Here is a 21,591-nt window from a genome sequence, read left to right on the forward strand (position 1 = left end):
GCGAAGAAGCAATCACCATTAATTTAAATGGGAAAAGATTGTGGATGTTCCCAGGCCCAAAGAATAACCCACCAAATCATACCAAATAGCACATAAAACCTAAAATAACACTAACCTATAGTAAAAGTAGGAATGATATGATAAGTATACACGCTATATAAAGTAGAAATATTGTATGTACGGTGTAGTTTCACTGAAAATCCAGAAGATTGTGAACTGAAATTGATTTGGAGAGAAAAAAAATCGGCACGTGCACGCATGCATACACAACTGCCGCACAAGGCTTCACGGTCACGGTAGTCTTTCTCGGGGTAAACTCCCATATAAAGCAGGCATCATCTTTATCGTAAAAGCGAAAATCCTCTTTGGTTAGAAAAAACAGGTACAAACGTAGGTCTTTCATAACAGTGAGCTGTTGTAAAGCGAACGTCCGAAAAACGGGAGCCACCTGTATATAAAATCCAAAACCTAGGTGGTAAACGATATAGTCAATAGACAATAGGAAATAGGTGCAGAAGTAGACCATTCGGCCCCTCGAGTCTGCACCGCCAGTCTTACGATGATGTGGTAGATTCAATTTAGTTCACAAGATTGGAGGGGGAGGGAGGGAGGGAAGGAGAGGGCGAGGGTGAGGGAGATGTAATCCAAGTAAACAGGTGTTGTCGACCTTTTCCAATGCCCATCAAGTTAGCCAGACGTGACCAACTCAAGAGCACCTTCTTCAAGAGAAAGTCTACCAACCCAAGCAAGGGTTAGACTCACCGGTAGATCCCACAGGGTCGCTCTTACACGCACTAACAGGCACAGATCGATTCTTCTTTATCGATCCTCAGATCCCACCCTTGTGGGTACCAGAAACACCACCTAGCAGAAACTTTCACCACTAGCCTTCGTGCGTCCGCGTGTCCTGCGAGTAAAACAGTTACGTGTGTTTAAATACCATTGTGCTGAACACCAGCTGTCCATCATGTAGCTCCGCCCCCTCTCTCTGTAAGAAGTCGCTTGCTTGTTCTGTGTCGGTAAAGGATCATTCTGACCTTGCTTAACCACACAGAACATAAACATTAGCTGGTCACCATAGCAACCCAGCACTTCTGCAGAAATCCAACAGCGTGTCCAAAGTCAGTCTCGGTTCTCTTTGCATTTTAAAGAGACAGTTCACAGAAAGGGGACACATCACTCAGTATCCACCCAAACGAGATTATTCAGTTTGGCCAGACTGGGGTGGGCAGGCTATAACCCCCTCTGTTAAGCTGCCAGCAGAACTGAGAGCTACATAAGATTAGATGACTGAGTGAATCGCTTCCTACATTCACAGCCGGTGAATGGCCTCTCCCCAGTGTGAACTCAGTGATGCACACTGGTTGATTTGGCTGAGAGAATCTTTTCCCAAAGTCTGAGCAGATCGGTCTCTACCCAGTGTGAAGTCGCTGGTGTGCCTTTAGGATGGATGACTGAGTGAATCCTTTCCCACAGTCTGAGCAGGTGAACGGCCCCTCACCAGTGTGAACTCGCTGATGTATCTTCAGATGGGATGATGAAGTGAAACTCTTCCCACAGTCTGAGCAGGTGAATGGCCTCTCACCAGTGTGAACTCGCTGATGTATCTTCAGATGGGATGACAAAATGAATCCCTTCCCACAGTCTGAGCAGGTGAACGGCCTCTCACCAGTGTGAACTCGCTGATGTATCTTCAGATGGGATGACGAAGCGAATCCCTTCCCACAGTCCGAGCAGGTGATTGGCCACTCTCCAGTGTGAACTCCCTGGTGTGCCTTCAGTTGAGATAACTGAGTGAATCCTTTCCCACAGTCTGAGCAGGTGAACGGCTTCTCTCCAGTGTGAACTCGCTGATGTATCTTCAGATGGGATGACGAAGTGAATCCCTTCCCACAGTCTGAGCAGGTGATTGGCCACTCTCCGGTGTGAACTCCCTGGTGTGCCTTCAGTTGAGATGACTGACCGAATCCTTTCCCACAGTCTGAGCAGGTGAACGGCTTCTCTCCAGTGTGAACTCGCTGATGTACCTTCAGATGGGATGAGCAAGTGAATCCCTTCCCACAGTCCGAGCAGGTGATTGCCCACTCTCCGGTGTGAACTCCCTGGTGTGCCTTCAGTTGAGATGTCTGAGTGAATCCCTTCCCACAGACTGAGCAGGTGAACGGTCTCTCTCCAGTGTGAACTCGCTGATGTATCTTCAGATGGGATGACGAAGCAAATCCCTTCCCACAGTCTGAGCAGGTGAATGGCCTCCCTCCAGTGTGAACTCGCTGATGTATCTTCAGATGGGATGACGAAGCGAATCGCTTCCCACAGTCTGAGCAGGTGAATGGCCTCTCCCCAGTGTAAACTCGCTGATGTACCTTAAGTTGAGGTAATTCGGAGAATCCCTTCCCGCAGTCTGAGCAGGTGAACGGCCACTCTCCGGTGTGAACTGACTGGTGTTTCAGTAACTTATATGACGAAGTGAATCCTTTCCCACAGTCTGAGCAGGTGAATGGCCTCTCCCCAGTATGAACTGACTGGTGTCTCAGTAAGTGAGCTGATGAAGTGAATGCCTTGCCACAGTCCGAGCAGGTGAACGGCTTCTCCTCAGTGTGAATTCTTTGGTGTACCTTCAGTTGAGATGACTGAGCGAATCCCTTCCCACAGTCTGAGCAGTTGAATGGCCTCTCTCCGGAGTGAACTCGCTGATGTATCTTCAGTCGAGATAATTCAGTGAATCGCTTCCCACAGTCTGAGCAGGTGAACAGCCACACTCCGGTGTGAACTGACTGGAGTCTCAGTAACTGAGATGACTGAGTGAATCGTTTCCCACAGTCCGAGCAGGTGAACAGCCGCTCCCGAGTGTGAACTCGCTGGTGAGCCATTAGGTCAGATGACCGAGTGAATCCTTCCCCACAAATTCAGCAGTTGACCAGCCTCTGCCCAGTGTGAACTGACTGGTGTGTCCACATGTGGGAAGACCAACTGAATCCCTTCTCACTCACAGGACAGGTGAATGGCCTTGACCAGTGTGAACTCGCTGATGTACCTTCAGTTGAGATGACCGAGTGAATTCATTCCCACTGTCTGAGAAGATGAATGGGCTCCCCTCCATGTAAACTAACGGGCATGGCAGTTGGTCAGATGATCGAGTGAATCCCTCCTGACAGTCTAAGCAGGAAGGATGATTGACTGAAACCCCAGCTCCACTTCTTAAATATCTGGACAGAGACAGCAAAACTGCTGTGTTGTGTTCGAGATTCCCATACTCAAATTCCTTGCAATTTTTAACCTGTAAAAAGATTTACAAAATCCATCAGTGGATATAGGACAACATTTCAGATGAGATTACTTGAGTGTCAAGGTGGGAGCTGGCATCACACTGTTACAGTGAATTTTAACCCAAGTTGGAGAGAGAAATCACCACCTGACTGGGCACAGTGCTGGTATCTGGAAGACCATCAAACTCTCTGATGCTCTTCCTGTCTCTTTAAGAATGGGGCATTTCTGCCATCTCCAATCTGTGACCTGGCTCAGTTTGACTCTCTCCCTTGTTATTATTCTGTGTTCCCACTGAGCTGCATGGGTTCCTGGCCCCACAGTAACTGAAACAATCTCACACAAGTAGCCTGCAATCCGTTCCATGCACCCACAACTCTCTGTGTAAATAAAGTTACCCCTGACATCCCCTCCATATCAACTTTCAAGCACCTTAAAACTATACCCCCTCACACTAGCCATTTGAGCCCTGGGGTAAAAGCCTCTGCCTATCCACACGATCAGTGTCCCTCATCATCCTATACATCTGAAAAAGGCTCTAAACATAAACAAAGATATTATACATTTCTTTGAGGATTTGTTGGGAATAGACAACGTTATGACAGTATAGATAGGGTACAGGTACGCAGCTTTTTCCACTGAGGATGGGTGTGATGACAACCATAGGTCATGGGCAAGTGGGGAAGTGAAAATTTAATGGGAACATTTGGAAAAGCTCTTTACTGAAATGGTCGTGAGAGCTTGCAGTGAGATGCCAGCACAAGTGGTGAATATGAGTTCAGTTTCACCATTTAAAAGAAGTTTGGATGGGAGCCTGGATGGTAGGGGTATGGTGGGCGATGGTCCCGGTGCAGTTAGTTGCATTAGACAGTTTAAATGTTTGTTCGGCATTGAATGGATTGGGCAAATAGCCTGTTTCCGTACTGAACTTCTCCATGTTTCTGTGACAGAGAAGCTGGCTAAACTTGCTTGGAAGGGAAAGATAGGAGTGACAACGGAGCAACAATGGCTGGAGTTTCTGGGAGCAATTCAGGAGCTGAGTGATCGATACATCCCAAAGAAGTGGAAGCTTTGTAAAGGCAGGAAGACACAGCTGTGGCTGAAATGAGAAGCCAAAGCCAACATAAAAGCCAAAGAGAGGGCAAACAAAAGAGCAAAAACTATTGGAAGCTTTTAGAAACCAACAGAAGACGACTAAAAATAAGTCCGATGAGCTCGGGGGTGGAATTATGATACTGTTGTCATTAATGAGTCTTGGTAGCACCCAACAGTCTGAGGCATTTAGAAGAACAAAATATCGGGGGCCTCAATATCTCTTGAAAACCAAGGCTCCCTGCACCAGTTACCTTTCAGCATACGAACTCTACACTCCCAAAAATGTCTCTTCTGAAGGCCTCCCGCTTACCAAGTACTCCTTTGCCAGAAAACGGCCTATCCCAAACCACACTTGTCAGGTCCTTTTGACACCATCAAAACTGACATTTTATCCCCTCTGTTCTGTTCCCCTAACTAACGAATCCCCTATCACCCGTTTGACTTTCCTCTGCCAGGTAATCCCTCCATCCCCAACAGTTTCTAAAGCGGCCCACCTGGCTGTTGTGTGGGATGGCAACAAGAGTACTCTGCGATGGCTATTTAACTTCATTCCCCTTCATGTCTCTCACCTAGTTTCCTGTCTCCTGCACCTTAGGTGTAACTCACCTCTCTTCTTGTCATATCTATCACCCCCCCCCCCCAACTGCTGGATGATCCACAATTCATCCGTTTTCAGCTCCAACTCCTCAAAGTGCAGCTGGGTGCACATCTTGTAGGTGAGGGTGTCAGGGACACTGGAGTTCTCCCCACCAATGTCCCCTCTAATTTGTAATCACCAGTGTGCACAGAACTCTTGTACTGTGCATTCTTTTACCCAGTGACGACATGTGCACTGCGAATTTTATATAGAGAGTATTCATTTTAACAGCCAGCAAATCACTGTCTGTAAGAACTGTGATCTCCTCTGGGCTCGATTCAGTTCATCTGCCCTCTCACACCATGTCACAGGCCTGTAAAGGGTAATGAAGGATTTTCTCTCCAGTGCTTTTGCACTTTGTCCATAAGTGGTTTGCTTGCTAAATTATGCTTTAAAAAGTCAGATTTCCAAATAGCACTCCAATTCTTCCCTCTTGTAAACTCTCCAACAACTTTTGCATCACCACAATACACACAGGTATCACCAGTTTCTGTATTGTACATAAATATTTCCCCTGAAGTCTCCCCCAATGACTGATGGTGGTGAACTCAGTGAATGAAATCCCAATGAATATGAAGGGAAGGGCAGTAGTCTGTCTCAGTGGAGTCTGGCACATTTGATGTGAAAGCTACTTGTTGCCCAGGGCAAAGGTGTTTGATATCATTATCTTCCAGAGAGAATGGGACAAAACATGTCGTCACGGGTAGAAAAGTCCAGAACAAGAGGAGGTGGAACAAGCAACACACACAAAATGCTGGAGGAACTCAGCAGGCCGGGCAGCATCTATGGAAAAGAGTACTAATGCTGAGTTCCTCCGGCATTTTGTGTGTGTTGGTTGGATTTCCAGCATCTGCAGATTTTCTCCTGTCAGTGATCGGAGGTAGAACAAAGGCGAATTTCTCAACTGCTGATGTAAAAGATTTTGTTCCCTTTCTCCGAGTTCCATTTAGATAGCTGGAGCTCAGCTCTGTCTGAGAATCCATCAGTTCCCATTCACTCAGCGGCCGGAAGCTCCCCGGGGCCCGTGTACGGATCGTGAGGCTGAGAGAGAGGGAAGAGAGAAGGACTGTCCCGGGATTGCGGACTGTGATGTCCGGATTTCACAGGAATCGTTCTGAAGTCGGTGTTTCAGAGAATCACTCTTACCTCCATCCGACATTTTCAAGCCTTCAGTGTACTATGCACATGCGTGACACTCGGGGACGTCCTCAGCCTGACGCCTGCGCATTTCATCGGTGCCTCAACGACGGCGAAATTTTTAACTCATGGCCCTATGGGTAATCACGGTGCCATTAAAGATTTGTGCAGTTACCGGTTCAAGGTCTATACCTTATTTTTTTCGAGTGTATCGAAAAATTTGCAGCTGTTTTAACGCAGAAAGCGGCTCCCATAAGCAATATACTCAATATCAACGCGTATCTAATGCCAAAGTAAAATGCAGTTATAAAACACAGGAGATTCTGCAGTTGCTTGGAATACAGAGACGCACACACACAAAATGCTGGAGGAACTCTGCAGTTCAAGCAGCAACTAAGCAGCGGAGTACACAGGCTAGGCATGCTGAAAGGGCTCGGTGTAAACGTTGTCTTTTTATTCCTCTTCACATTTGCTGTCTGTTGATTTCCACCAGTATTTTGCAGAAATTAACCACCTTTTTTTTCGATCAACCAGTTTCCAAATGCTTCTAATCTTTCTTTTGTAGCCAAATCCAGCTGGTCTGATTCCTCCTCCTCGTAAACTCTGGACCCCATCTCTCTTTGCAGCCCCAAAGCCTGACTCAATCTGGCAACTCTCTGGCTTTTGACTGTGCACCATCGAAGATTCACTCGCGAGTCTGCTGTCAGACTTTAGAGGTGCATTGTGTTACGAGACCGCAGGTTCGTTTACTGTGAGTGTCATGTTGAGTGCCTGAGTGAGGCGGGTCAGTGACGTGAAACACATAGGGGGAGGGAGGGAGGGAGAGGAGAGATGTGGAGGAAAGGGGGGAGGGAATGTCAAAACCACAGTGAGCTCATCGTCTTATTCAGACTGGAGAAAATCATGCGGGTGTATAAGATGATGAGAGGCATTGGTCGTGTGGATAGCCAGAGGCTTTTTCCCAGGCTGAAACGGCTAACACGAGGGGGAATAGGTTTAAACTGCTTGGAAGTAGGTACAGAGGAGATATCAGAGCTAAGGTTTTTTTTTAAGCAAACAGTGGTGTGTGTGTGTGTGGAATGCACTGTCAGCAATGGTGGTAGAGGCGGATACAATAGGGTCTTTTAAGAGACTCTGAGATAGGTACATGGAGCTTAGGAAAATAGATTTCTATGATTCTGTGAAATTCAACGGAAATCTCCTATTCCACGGAGTGGTGACTAGTTGCAACCTGACACCTCAGGGAGTGTGAGAGGGGAACGGCAGGGGTAGATTTTGATATCCGGATATGGAACAGAAACATGGGCAGGAACCAGATGGGCCGACTGGACTTTGTAGCGTCCATAGTGAGTGCAGTGGAGACAGTAAGTACCTGAAACACGGGATTTGATACAAAACTGATTTATCTTTCACAGATCCACAATATTAAACACCAGTCTAGTTTAAGGCTAACATCAGCAGTACAGACTCCTCCAAGGCTCAGTGACCAGGGTTCAGTCCTGGGTGCGATGAGCAGCCGCAAAAACTGCAGAATTTGACAGTAACAGTCCCTCGTGAACCTGCAGCTGCCTTCAGTTACTGTGATGGTTAAACATTTAACACAGATATGATTTGAACTTCCTCCCTGATGTAGAAGGGTTCATACCGAAGATGTAGGGGAGAAGGAAAACAAAAAGATAATAAAGTTGTGTGCACCGTTAGGGATAAGCAGAGAGGAAGAGGTGGAGAGTTTCTTAAATGCATTTATTTTAATGCTAGGAGCATTGTAAGAAAGGTGGATGAGGTTAGAGCATGGATTGATACCTGGAAATATGATGTTGTAGCTATTAGTGAAACATGTTTGCAGAAGGGGTGTGATTGGCAACTAAATATTCCTAGATTTCGTTGTTTCAGGTGTGATAGAATCGGTGGGGCAAGAGGGGAAGGCGTTGCATTGCTTGTCCAAGAAAATATCAGGGCGGTGTTTTCACTGGATAGATTAGAGGGCTCGTCCAGGGGGACTATTTGGGTGGAATTAAGGAATGGGAAAGGTGTAGTAACACTTAAAGGGGTGTATTATAGACCACCTAATGGGGAGCGAGAATTGGATGAGCAAATTTGTAAGGAGATAGTAGTTATTTGTAGTAAGCACAAGGTTGTGATTGTGGCAGATTTTAATTTTCCACACATAGACTGGGAAGCCCATTCTGTAAAACGGCTGCATGGTTTTGAGTTTGTAAAATGTGTGCAGGATAGTTGTTTGCAGCAATACATAGAGATACCAACTAGAGAAGTGGCAGTGTTGGATCTCCTGCTGGGAATGAGATAGCTCAGGTGACGGAGGTATGTGTTGGGGACCACATAGTGTCCAGTGATCACAATACCATTTGTTCCAAAATAATTATGGAGAAGGATAGGACTGAAACCAGGGTTGAGATTTTTGATTGGAGAAAGGCTAACTTTCAGGAGATGCAAAAAGATTTAGGAGTGGATTGGGACAATTTGTTAATGGGAAGGATATAATAGAGAAATGGAGGTCATTTAAAGGTGAAATTTTGAGGGTACAGAATCTTTATGTTCCTATTAGGTTGAAAGGAAAGGTTAAAAGTTCGAGAGGGCCAAGGTTTTCAAGGGATATTGGAAACTTGGTTTGGAAAATGAGAGAGATCTATAATAAATATAGGCAGCATGGAGCAATTGTGGTGCTCGGGGAATATAAAGAATGTAAAAAGAATCTAATATAAAGAATGTAAAAATGTAAAAATAAATTAGAAAAGCTAAAGGAGGATATGAGGCTGCTTTGGCAAGTAAGGTGAAAATGAATCCAGAGGGTTTCTACAGTTAAGTTAATAGCAAAAGGATAATGAGGGATAAAATTGGTCCCTTAGAGAATCAGAGTGGACAGCTATGTGTGTAGCCAAAAGGAGTGGGGGAGGATTTGAAAATTTTATTTTCATCAGTATTCACTTAGGAGAATTATATTGAATTGTGTAAGGTAAGGGAAACAAGTAGGGTAGTTATGGAAACTAAGATGATTAACGAAGAGGAAGTACTAAAGCTTTTAAAGAATATAAAAGTGGACAAGTCTCCGGTCCTGATAGGATATTTCCTAGAACCTTGAGGGAAGTTAGTGTAGAAATAGCAGGGACTCTGACAAAAATATTCCTAATGTCATTTGAAAGGGGGATGGTGCCAGAGAATTGGCGTATTGTTGTTCTATTGTTTAAAAAGGTATCTCAGAGTAAACCTAGCAATGATGGGCCTGTAATTTGACATCAGTGGTGGGTAAATTAATGGAAAATATTCTTAGATATGGTATATATAATTATCTGATTAGACAGGGTCTGTTTAGGAACAGTCAACATGGATTTGTGTGTGGAAGGTCATGTTTGATAAAACATATTGAACTTTTTGAAGTGGTTACTAGGAAAGTTGACAAGGATAAAGCAGTGGATGTTGTCTGTATGGACTTCAGTAAGGCCTTTGACATGATTCCACATGGAAGGTTAGTTAGGAAGGTTCAATCGTTAGGTATTAATTTTGAAGTAGTAAAATGGATTTATCAGTGGCTAGATGGGAGAGTAATGGTGGATAACTGTTTGTCCGGTTAGAGGCCGGTGACTAGTGGTGTGCCTCTGGGATCTGTACTGGGTCTAATGTTGTTTGTTATATACATTAATGATCTGGATGATAGGGCGGTAAATTGGATTAGAAAGTATGCAGATGATACTAAGATAGGTGGCGTTGTGGATAATGAAGCAGGTTTTTAAAGCTTGCAGAGAGAATTAAGCCAGTTAGAAGAGTGGACAGAAAGATGTCAGATGGAGGTTAATGCTGATGTGTGAGGTGCAACATTTTGGTAGGTCTAATCAAAATAGGACATACATAGTAAACAGTAAGACATTGAAGAATGTAGTAGAACAGAGTGATCTGTGGGGCATAGATAATAGAATGATGGTGAATAGTCCCCTGAAGGTGGAATCTCATGTGGATAGGGTTGTGAAGAAAGATTTTGGTATGCTGGCCTTTATAAATCAGAGCATTGAGTATAGCAGTTGGGATGTAATGTTAAAAATATACAAGGCATTGTTCAAGCTGAATTCAGAGTACTGTGTACAGTTCTGTTCACCGAATTATAGGAAAGGTGTCAATATAATAGAGTACAGAGAAAATTTACCAGAATGTTACGTGGGTTGCAGCACCTAAGTTACAGAGAAAAGTTGAACAAGTTAGGTCTTTATTCTTTGGAGCGTAGAAGTTTGAGTGGGGACTTGATAGAGGTATTTAAAAATATGACGGAGATAGATGAAGTTGATGCGGATAGACTTTTTCCATTGAGAGTCGGGGAGATTCAAACAAGAGAACATGATTTGAGAGTTAGGGGGCAAAAGTTTAGAGGTAACACAAGTGGGAACTTCTTTACTCAGAGAGTGGTAGCCGTGTGGGGGAGCTACCAGTAGAAGTGGTAGAAGCAGGTTCGATATTTTTTAAAAAATGGATAGGTATATGGACGGGAAAGAAATGGAGGGTTATGGGCTGAGTGCAGGTCGGTGGGATTAGGTGAGAGTAAGCTTTCAGCACGGACTAGAAGGGCCGAGATGGCCTGTTTCCATGTTGTAATTATTATATGGTTATATAATAACCATCCAGAAATTATATTACAGGATGAACAAGCAGGACTAACTCCCTCAATAGATATAACCATTCCCAACACCCACATCTCCCTCGACCAATGGAGCACCTCACAACAGGTATTGTTTCTGTCATCAGTCAGACAACCCAATTATTTTCTGTCAATCAGCTTCAAATGTTCCTATTTTGTTATTTGTTTCCAGTTCCTGCTGCTGATTCCCTTCTCATAATACGTTCTTACCCCAACCATCTTCCAGAGCCACAAACTCTACCCTGTGCAGACCTGCCTCTGGCTTCTGACCATGATTCTTTGAACATCCAACTGATGGTTTCCGATTCTAATTCCAGTCTTTAAACGACACTGGTGTTTTCAACAACCCTTTGTAAGTAGGAAAAACAACCCATAAAATGGAAATGAGTCGTGATTATTGAGGTTAACTACCAATGTCATTCTTCCTCATCCAGAGATTTGAGGGGCGAAGAACATCTCGGACAGAACTGCAGTCAGCTCAACTTCTTCGGTCCACAGAGAATTCAAGGGAAACCTCTTCACCCACAGAGTGGTGACTATTTGGAACCCATCACCACAGGGAGAGTGAGAGATGAATAACAGGGGATGATTTAAAAGGACTGTCGTGGAATTGAATCTCAGCAAAGTCCAGGCGGCCTGAATTGACTCTCTACTGTGCACTACGTGTGTTATAATTTCACTAAGTACCAGAGACAGAGCTTAAAATAGAACTGATTTATTTGTCACAGATGCAGAATATTAAACTCCAGTCCTATTAAAGGTGAATGTGCAGCAGAAGAAACTCCTCCCATGCCCATTGACCAGGGTGCAGAACTGGGTGTGGTGAGCAGCAGCAATGATTGCAGAGTTCAGCACCGACAGTCAGTCTCGAAATTGCATTCAGCAACGGTGATGGACACACATCCAGTGAACGGTCTCTCCAGTGTGAACTCAATGATGCACATTTGGTTGATTTGACTGAGAGAATCTCTTCCCAAAGTCCGAGCAGGTGTCTAGAGTCTCCCCGGTGTGAACTGAGTAGTGTGCTCGCAGGTGGGATGACTGAGTGAATCCTTTTCCATAGTCTGAGCAGGTGAATGGCCTCTCCCCAGTGTGAACTCGCTGATGTACCTTAAGTTGAGATGACAAAGTGAATCTTTTCCCACATTCTGAGCAGGTGAACGGCCTCTCACCAGTGTGTACTAACTGATTTCTCAGTAGGTGAGAGGACAACGCGAATCCCTTCCCACACAATGAGCAGGTGAACGGCCTCTCTCCAGTGTGAACTCGCTGATGTGCTTATAGGTGGGATGGCTGAGTGAATCCTTTCCCACAGTCCGAGCAGGTGAATGGCCTCTCCCCAGTGTGAACTCGCTGATGTGCTTGTAGGTGGGATGACTGAGTAAATCTTTTCCCACATTCTGAGCAGGTGAACGGCCTCTCCCCAGTGTGAACTCGCTGATGTACCTTAAGTTTATATGATGAAGTGAATCCTTTCCCACAGTCTGAGCAGGTGAACGGCCTCTCCCCAGTGTGAACTGACCAGTGTGCTTGTAGGGTAGCAAACTGTGTGAATGCCTTCCCACACTCTGAGCAGGTGAACGACCTCTCCCCAGTGTGAACTCGCTGATGTGCTTGTAGGTGGGATGACTGAGTGAATCCTTTCCCACAGTCCGAGCAGGTGAACGGCTTCTCACCAGTGTGAACTCGCTGATGTGCTCGCAGGTGGGATGACTGAGTGAATCCTTTCCCACATTCTGAGCAGGTGAACGGCCTCTCCCCAGTGTGAACTCGCTGATGTGCTTGTAGGTGGGATGACTGAGTGAATCCTTTTCCACAGTCTGAGCAAGTGAACGGCCTCTCACCAGTGTGAACTCGCTGATGTGCTTGTAGGTGGGATGACTGAGTGAATCCTTTCCCACAGTCTGAGCAGGTGAATGGCCCCTCCCCAGTGTGAACTCGCTGATGTGCTTGTAGGTGGGATGACTGAGTGAATCCTTTCCCACAGTCTGAGCAGGTGAACGGCCTCTCCCCAGTGTGAACTTGCTGATGAATCTCCAGTTGAGATGACGAAGTGAATCTTTTCCCACAGTCCGAGCAGGTGAACGGCCTCACCCCAGTGTGAACTCGCTGATGTACCTTAAGTTTATATGATGAAGTGAATCTTTTCCCACAGTCCGAGCAGGTGAACGGCCTCTCCCCCATGTGAACTCGCTGATGTACCTTAAGTTTATATGATGGAGTGAATCCTTTCCCACAGTCTGAGCAGGTGAACGGCCTCTCACCAGTGTGTACTAACTGATGTCTCAGTAGGTGAGATGACAACGCAAATCCCTTCCCACAGTCTAAGCAGGAGAATGGCTTCTCCCCAGTGTGAACTCGCTGATGTACCTTAAGTTTATATGACGAAGTGAATCCTTTCCCACTATCTGAGCAGGTGAATGGCCCCTCCCCAGTGTGAACTCGCTGATGTGCTTGTAGGTGGGATGACTGAGTGAATCCTTTCCCACAGTCTGAGCAGGTGAACGGCCTCTCCCCAGTGTGAACTTGCTGATGAATCTCCAGTTGAGATGACGAAGTGAATCTTTTCCCACAGTCCGAGCAGGTGAACGGCCTCACCCCAGTGTGAACTCGCTGATGTACCTTAAGTTTATATGATGAAGTGAATCTTTTCCCACAGTCCGAGCAGGTGAACGGCCTCTCCCCCATGTGAACTCGCTGATGTACCTTAAGTTTATATGATGGAGTGAATCCTTTCCCACAGTCTGAGCAGGTGAACGGCCTCTCACCAGTGTGTACTAACTGATGTCTCAGTAGGTGAGATGACAACGCAAATCCCTTCCCACAGTCTAAGCAGGAGAATGGCTTCTCCCCAGTGTGAACTCGCTGATGTACCTTAAGTTTATATGACGAAGTGAATCCTTTCCCACAGTCTGAGCAGGTGAACGGCCTCTCCCCAGTGTGAACTGACCAGTGTGCTTGTAGGGTAGCAAACCGTGTGAATGCCTTCCCACAGTCTAAGCAGGTGAACGACCTCTCCCCAGTGTGAACTCGCTGATGTGCTTGTAGGTTGGATGACTGAGTGAATCCTTTCCCACAGTCTGAGCAGGTGAACGGCCTCTCCCCAGTGTGAACTCGCTGATGTGCTTGTAGGTGGGATGACTGAGTAAATCCTTTCCCAGAGTCTGAGCAGGTGAATGGCCTCTCCCCAGTGTGAACTCGCTGATGTGCTTGTAGGTGGGATGACTGAGTAAATCCTTTCCCACAGTCTGAGCAGGTGAATGGCCCCTCCCCAGTGTGAACTCGCTGATGTGCTTGTAGGTGGGATGACTGAGTGAATCCTTTCCCACAGTCTGAGCAGGTGAACGGCCTCTCCCCAGTGTGAACTTGCTGATGAATCTCCAGTTGAGATGACGAAGTGAATCTTTTCCCACAGTCCGAGCAGGTGAACGGCCTCTCCCCCATGTGAACACGCTGATGTACCTTAAGTTGAGATGACAAAGTGAATCTTTTCCCACATTCTGAGCAGGTGAACGGCCTCTCACCAGTGTGTACTAACTGATGTCTCAGTAGGTGGGAAGACAACGCCAATCCCTTCCCACAGTCTGAGCAGGTGAACGGCCTCTCCCCAGAGTGAACTCGCTGATGTAGCTTAAGATTAGATGACAAAGTGAATCCTTTCCCACAGTCAGAGCAGGTGAATGGCCTCTCAGCCATGTGAACTGACTGATGACTCAGTAGGTGAGCTGACAACGTGAATCCCTTCCCACAGTCTGAGCAGGTGAACGGCCGCACCCCGGTGTGAACTCGCTGGTGAGCCATTAGGGTGGATGACTGAGCAGATAAATGGATTCCCCCCGTGTAAATTGACAGCATGTCAGTCGGTCAGATGATCGATGAATCTCTCCCACAGTCTGAATAGGAATAATGATCGAGTGAATCACTCCCCACAGCCTGAGTAGGAATGATGATCGAGTGAATCCCTTGTTCCACTTCTTAAATATCTGGACATAGACAACAAAACAGCGTGTTGTGTTTGACCTCCCAGTAGATAATTTCCTTGTTGTTTTTAACCTGAAAAAGATTTATAGTACATCAATGGCTGAAGGACAATATGTCAGACGAGATTACTTGAGTTGTCAAGGTGTGATCTGGCATCACACTGTTACAGTGAGGTTCAACCCAAGTTGGAGAGAGAAATCATCTTCCAGCTGGGCACAGTGCAGCTATCTGGAATGACCATCAAACTCTCTGATGCTCTTCCTGTCTCTATAAGAATGGGGCATTTCTGCCGTCACCAATCTGTGACCTGGCTCAGTTTGACTCTCTCCATTGGTATTATTCCCTGTTCCCACTGAGCTGCAAGAGTGCCTGTCCGCAAAGTAACTGAACACTCTCACACAAATACCCTTTGTTGACGTTCAACTGGGATTTTCTTTTATCTATTGTCAATGTGAAGTGCCACAGTTTTGAAGCCATGCAAACGTTTCCTGCCCAGATGAATGGTTGGTCCGCACAGCTGTTAAAAGTTATTAAATGAATAATCATATTATTTCAGGTTCTTGTCACAATCATAGAAAAGCACAACACAGAATCAGGCCCTTTGGCCCATCTAGTTTGTGTTGAATTACTTAAACTGTCTGTTCCTGTACCCCTGCCCTCCAGGTGCCGCAGAAGTTGAAACTGAGCTCGCATGGACCAGCTGGGTTTTCTGCTCATTTCACACCCAGATGACCATCAGTGGAAGAAGTTTCCCCTCATGTTCCCCTTAACATTTCACCTTTCACCCTAAACCCATGGCCTCTGGTTGTAGTCCCACCCAATCTCAGTGGAAAAAGCCAGCTTGCATTTTCCCCATCTATAACCCTCATGATTTTGGTATGCCTCCGTCAAATCTCCCCTCAATCTTCTACATTCCAAGGAATTCCAATTTTGGGGGATATTAACTTGCGAGTGGATTGGGAAAGTCAGGTCAGCACTGGATCTCAAGAGAGAGAATTTGTAGAACGTCTATGAGATGGCTTTTTAGAACAGCTTGTTGTTGAGCCCACTAGGGGATCAGCTGTACTGGATTGGGTATTGTGTGATGAAACAGAGGTAATTAGAGAGATGGAAGTGAAGGAACCCTTAGGAGGCAGTGATCACAACATGACTGCGTTCCTGTAAAATTTGAGAAAGAGAAGCTGAAATCCGATGTGTCGGTATTTCAGTGGAGTAAAGGAAATTACAGTGGCATGAGAGAGGAACTGGCCAAGGTTGACTGGAAAGGGACACTAGCAGGAAGGACGGCAGAGCAGCAGTGGCTGGAGTTATGTGAGAAGTGAGGAAGGTGCAGGACAGATATATTCCAAAGAAGAAGAAATTTTCGAATGGAAAAAGGATGCAACCGTGGCTGACAAGAGAAGTCAAAGCCAAAGTTAAAGTAAAGCAGAGGGCATAGAAGGAAGCAAAAATTAGTGGGAAGACAGGGGATTGGGAAGTTTTTAAAAGCTTACAGAAGGAAACTAAGAAGGTCATTTAGAGGGAAAAGATGAACTATGAAAGGAAGCGAGCAAATAATATCAAAGATGATACTAAAAGCTTTCTCAAGTATATAAAGAGTAAAAGGCTTTGTGAATAGATATAGGACTGATAAAAAATGATGCTGGCAAATTGTAATGGGATATAAGGAGATGGCGGAGGAACTGAACGAGTATTATGCATCAGTCTTCACTGAGGAAGACATCAGAAATATACCGGACATTCAAGGGTGTCAGGGAAGAGAAATGTGCGCAGTCACAATTACGACAGAGGAAGTGCTCAGGAAGCTGAATAGTCTAAGGGTAGATAAATCTTCTGGACCAGATGGATGCACCCTCATGTTTTGTAGGAGGTAGCAGTGGAGATTGCAGAGGCATTAGCAATGATCTTTCAAAAGTCGATAGACTCTGGCATGGTTCCGGAGGACTGGAAGACTGCAAATGTCACACTGCTACTTAAGAAAGGGGCAAGGGAGAAAAAGGAAATTATAGACCTGTTATCTTGACAGCGATGGTTCGGAAGTTGTTGGAGTCGACTGTCAAGGATGAGGTTACGGAGTACCTGGAGGCATATGACAAGATAGGCTGAACTCAGCATGGTTTCCTTAATGGAAAATCCTGCCTGACAAACCTAGTGTAATTTTTTGAGGAAATCACAAGTAGGCTAGACAGGGGAGATGCAGTGGATGTTGTGTATTTGGATTTTCAGAAGGCCTTTGACAAGGTGCCACACGAGGCTGCTAAACAAGATAAGAGTCCATGGAATTACAGTAAAGTTACATACGTGGATAGAGCATTGGTTGATTGGCGGGAAACAGAGAGTGGGAATAAAGGCATTCCCATTGAGTCCTGACGAAGGGTCTTGGCCCGAAATGTCGACAGTGCTTCTCCTTATAGATGCTGCTTGGCCTGCTGTGTTCCACCAGCATTTTGTGTGTGTTGTTTTATAAAGGCATCCCATGCTGGTTGGCTGCCGGTTACCAGTGGTGTTCCACAGGGGTCCGTGTTGGGTCCGTTTCTTTTTACATTGTGTATCAACGATTTGGATTATGGAATAGATGGCTTTGTGGCTAAGTTTGCTGATGATACAAAGATAGGTGGAGGAGCTTGTAGTACTGAGGAAACAGAGAGTCTGCAGAGAGGCTTGGATAGATTGGGGGAATGGGCAAAGAAGTGGCAATTGAATTACATTGTCAGAAAGTGCATGGTCATGTACTTTGGTAGAAGAAATAAACGGGCAGACTATTATTTAAATGGGGAGAAAATTCAGAGTTCTGAGATGCAACTTGGGACTTGGGAGTTCTTGTTAAGGATACCCTTAAGGTTAACCTCCAGACTGAGTTGGTGGTGAAAAAGGCAAATGCAATGTTGGCATTCATTTCTAGAGGAATATAGAGTATAGGAGCAGGGATGTGATGTTGAGGCTCTATAAGGCACTGGTAAGACGTCACTTGCGTGCAGTTTTGGGCTCCTTATTTAAGAAAGGATGTGCTGACATTGGAGAGGGTTCAGAGAAGATCCACTAGAATGATTCCAGGAATGAGAGGGTTAACATATGAGGAACGTTTGACCACTCTTGGACTGTACTCATTGGTGTTTAGAAGAATGGGGGGGGGACATCACAGAAACATTTTGAATGTTGAAAGACATGGACAGAGTGGATGTGGCAAAGTTGTTTCCCATGGTGGGGGAGTCCAGTACGAGAGGACATGACTTCAGATTGCAGGGCACCCATTCAGGGTGTAATCTCGTAGGGAGAGACTTGCTCTGTCTGTTGGAAGTCGAGATTCTATGCATGGACAAGGATATCATGCTGGAGCTGCGAACAACTGATAGCTTCCTCTGACCACCCAGTGGTGGGCACTTTATCTGGACTCCAGTACATTTGAACCCCTTCTGCCAGCAGCCAGCTCTCATGTGACTCTGTGTTATGACCCTACGTGGTGCTCAACTGAGGAAAACTAATATTATGTACCCCGAGGGACAGAAATTCCCACTCACGGTGACTGTAGAGGATAAAGGAAGAGACGGCATTGCATTTCTGGCCAAAGTTCCAGATTTCTTTTGGCGACAGACAGGACTGGATGTTCCCCATACCACCGTTAGGGTTTGCCCTGGGTTCAAGCCAAAGAGCCGAGGGCTCCTTGCCCACACCCTGAGGAAACCGGCCTCCAGCACCGACGGAGACTGGCAAAATTGATCCTCTTGAAGATCAGAGTGGTCAGCTATGAATGGAACCAAAAGAAATTGGGGGAATCTTAAATGTATTTCTTTGCTCCTGTATTTACTAAGGAAACTGGCATGGAGTCAATGGAAATAAGGCAAACAAGTATTAAGGTCATGGAACCTATACAGAAAGAAGAAGAGGAGGTGCTTGCTATCTACAGGCAAATCAGAGTAGATAAATCTCTAGGACCTGACAGGGTATTCCCTCGGACTTTGAAGGAGACTAGTGTTGAAATTGCAGGGGCCCTGGCAGGTATATTTAAATGTTGTTATCCGCGGGTGAGGTGCCAGAGAATTCGAGGATAGCTCATGTTGTTCTGTTGGGCAAAAAAGACTCTAAAAGTAATTCAGGAAATTATAGGGTAACTTTGACGTCGGTCGTGGGTAAATTATTGGAAGGGGTGCTAAGCAATAGGATCTGCAAGTATTTAGATAGACAGGGACTTATTAGGGTGAGTCAACATGGCTTTGTGTGTGGTAGGGCATGATTAACAAATCTATTAGAGTGTTTCAAGGAGGTTACAGGAAAATGGATGAAGGCAAGGCAGTGGATGTTGTCTACATGGACTTCAGTAAGGCCTTTGACAAGATCCTGCATGGGAGGTTAGTTAGGAAGATTCAGTCGCTAGGTATACATGGAGAGGTAGTAAATTAGATTAGAAATTGGCTCAATGGAAGAAGCCAGAGAGTGGTAGTGGAGGATTGCTTCTCTGAGAGGAGGCCTGTGACTGGTGGTGTGCCACAGGGATCAGTGCTGCGTCCATTGTTATTTGTCATCTATATCAATGATCTGGATGATAATTTGGTAAATTGGATCAGCAAATTTGCTAATCTTACAAAAATTGGAGGTGTAGTGGACAGTGAGGAAGGTTTTCAAAGCTTGCAGAGGGATCTGGACCAGCTAGAAAAATGGGCTGAAAAATGGCAGAAGGAGTTTAATACAGGCAAGTGTGAGGCATTGCACTTTGGAAGGAAAAACTAAGGTAGAACATACAAGGTAAATGGTAGGGCACTGAGGAGTGCAGTAGAACAGATGGATCTTTGAATACAGATACAAAATTCCCTAAAAGTGGCGTCACGGGTAGATAGGGTAGTAAAGAAAGCTTTTGGTACATTGGCCTTCATAAATCAAAGTTTTGAGTATACGAGTTGGAATGTTATGGTGAGGGTGTATAAGGCATTGGTGAGGGCGAATTTGGAGTATTGTGTGCAGTTTTAGTCACTTAATTACAGGGAGGATATTAATAAGGTTGAAAGAGTACAGAGAAGGTTTACAAGGCTGTTGCCGGGACTTGAGGAACTGAGTTACAGAGAAAGGTTGAATAGTTTAGGACTTTATTCCTTGGAGAGTAGAAGAATGAGCAGAGACTTGATAGAGGTATATAAAATTATGATGGGTATAGATAGAGTGAAAGCAAGCAGGCTTTTTCCACTGAGGCTAGGGGAGAAAAAGAACAGAAGACATGGGTTAAGGGTGAAGGGCAAAAAGTTTAAATGGAATATTGTGGGGGGGGGGGGTTTCTTCACAACTGGGTCTGACAGAGGCATAACTGGTTCTTCTGTGCACATTCTGTCTCACTCCCAACTATTTCCTTCCTTCCTTTGTACAGGTACATAATGTCTAAAGGACCAGTGTTTGAGTAAATGAGACTCACCAAACTTTCTCCTGATTGAATCACTGGAATCTCCGAGTCAGATGGGTTCTCTCCAGTCGGTGCTCTCAGTCCTCGGGCTGGTTCACTTGTTGCTGTTCCCTCGTCTTCAGTCGTGGTTTTTCTTCCAATAAATCTCTCAGCGCAGGTCTAACTTTAACATGTAAGATAATGAAGCACATTAACAATACAAAGGAGGACCAATCATTTCTGCTTAATGTTACTAGGAACAAAACTCACTGAAATTTAAACATTGAAGGCAAATATAATGATCTCAGTGAACAATCTTTTATTGTCCCTCACATGTCACAGACGATACGGGATAAGAAGGAGCCATCATTCAGTCACGGTAAGACATAAGACCCAGGAACACAATCAGGTGATTCGATCCATCTGGTCTGCTCCACCATTCAACCAGGGCTGATTTTAACTCCAACATATTCCTGTCTTCCTCCAGTTACTCTGAAGCTACTTAGCAACCATGAATATATTAATTTCTGTCATAAATACCAGAAACACTCAGCAGGTAAGGAACAGCTTACAATACAATTCAATTATTAACATTTCATCAGAATGACTTCAAACATTTTCAGTTTTTCGTGTAGATCTCCAGCACAGCTGCCTGATTTCCACTGTGTGATTTCCAAACACAGTTTGAACACCAGTCTCAGGGTCTATTTCTACTGTTTAAACACGGAACAGCCCATTTATTCACAGCCTCTCCCTGTGAGGATGAAATGGGAACTCATCCTCTCCTCAGATTGGCAGTGATTGCTTCCAAAGGAACTCCAGAAACAAACAGCTGATCCCAGACCAGAAATACTCGATCAACACCTCACAAGCCCAAACAGCTCAATCCCCAGGTCCACTTTACCTGGATCAAAAACCGTGATCTCCCAGGACCCAACCTCACAGACTCACAGCTTAATCTGCCACTCACCGACCCTGAGAGTCTCACACATTGTCCCCACATCTCACACTGGGTAGTGCAATCTGGGATTTCCCCACAACCAATGTCCAGCTGCTCGAAATTTCTGCTTCATTGCAGGACGAGCATCCAGCCCCATCTGTAGAAGCTCAAACCAAAGTCAAAGCCAAAACACCAATAGTTCCATTTGCTTGGAATGCCGATCACAGGATTAGAGACCAAGTTCCAACTCTCCCAGTACTCTTTGCTGACAATAAAATGCTGCAGTGTGTCAGCCCGTCACTGTTCATAAACTAGAACCTCCACACCAATGCACAACAGAAGTGGGACCTGATGACCCTCCGGCATTCCAACTGACAATAACCGATTCTGGAAATGACTCAGCGAGGCCAAAGGTACAAAAGAACACTTCACAATGAAGACAAGGGTTGGAGGAAAGATTGCTGATCTATAACATTGAGGAGGACTGAGGATGACCCAGATGGTTGATGTATATCACTGAAACGGGTGGG

General features: G+C 45.3%; 1 protein-coding gene and 1 pseudogene across 1 annotated transcript; both read right to left on the minus strand.

Moving 5' to 3' along the window:
- Positions 1 to 233: 233 nt before the first annotated feature.
- On the minus strand, positions 234 to 6,162 carry LOC132389605 (zinc finger protein 229-like). Its single transcript, XM_059962094.1, has 2 exons — positions 6,143 to 6,162; positions 234 to 3,277 (listed from the first exon to the last, which is right to left on the minus strand). Exon 2 carries the CDS (start codon positions 2,868 to 2,870, stop codon positions 1,413 to 1,415), a length of 1,458 nt encoding a protein of 485 aa, XP_059818077.1. The 5' UTR covers positions 2,871 to 3,277; positions 6,143 to 6,162; the 3' UTR covers positions 234 to 1,412.
- Positions 6,163 to 11,491: 5,329 nt separating this feature from the next.
- Positions 11,492 to 14,630, minus strand: LOC132389603 (zinc finger protein 850-like; annotated as a pseudogene).
- Positions 14,631 to 21,591: the final 6,961 nt, after the last annotated feature.

Source organism: Hypanus sabinus, unplaced genomic scaffold, assembly GCF_030144855.1.
Source record: "Hypanus sabinus isolate sHypSab1 unplaced genomic scaffold, sHypSab1.hap1 scaffold_61, whole genome shotgun sequence".
In the NCBI taxonomy this organism is placed as follows: domain Eukaryota; kingdom Metazoa; phylum Chordata; class Chondrichthyes; order Myliobatiformes; family Dasyatidae; genus Hypanus; species Hypanus sabinus.

Bases quoted from the DNA above. Each gene is read 5' to 3' on its own strand.
- LOC132389605 (XM_059962094.1), bottom strand. From the start codon at position 2,870: ATGGCTCACCAGCGAGTTCACACTCGGGAGCGGCTGTTCACCTGCTCG.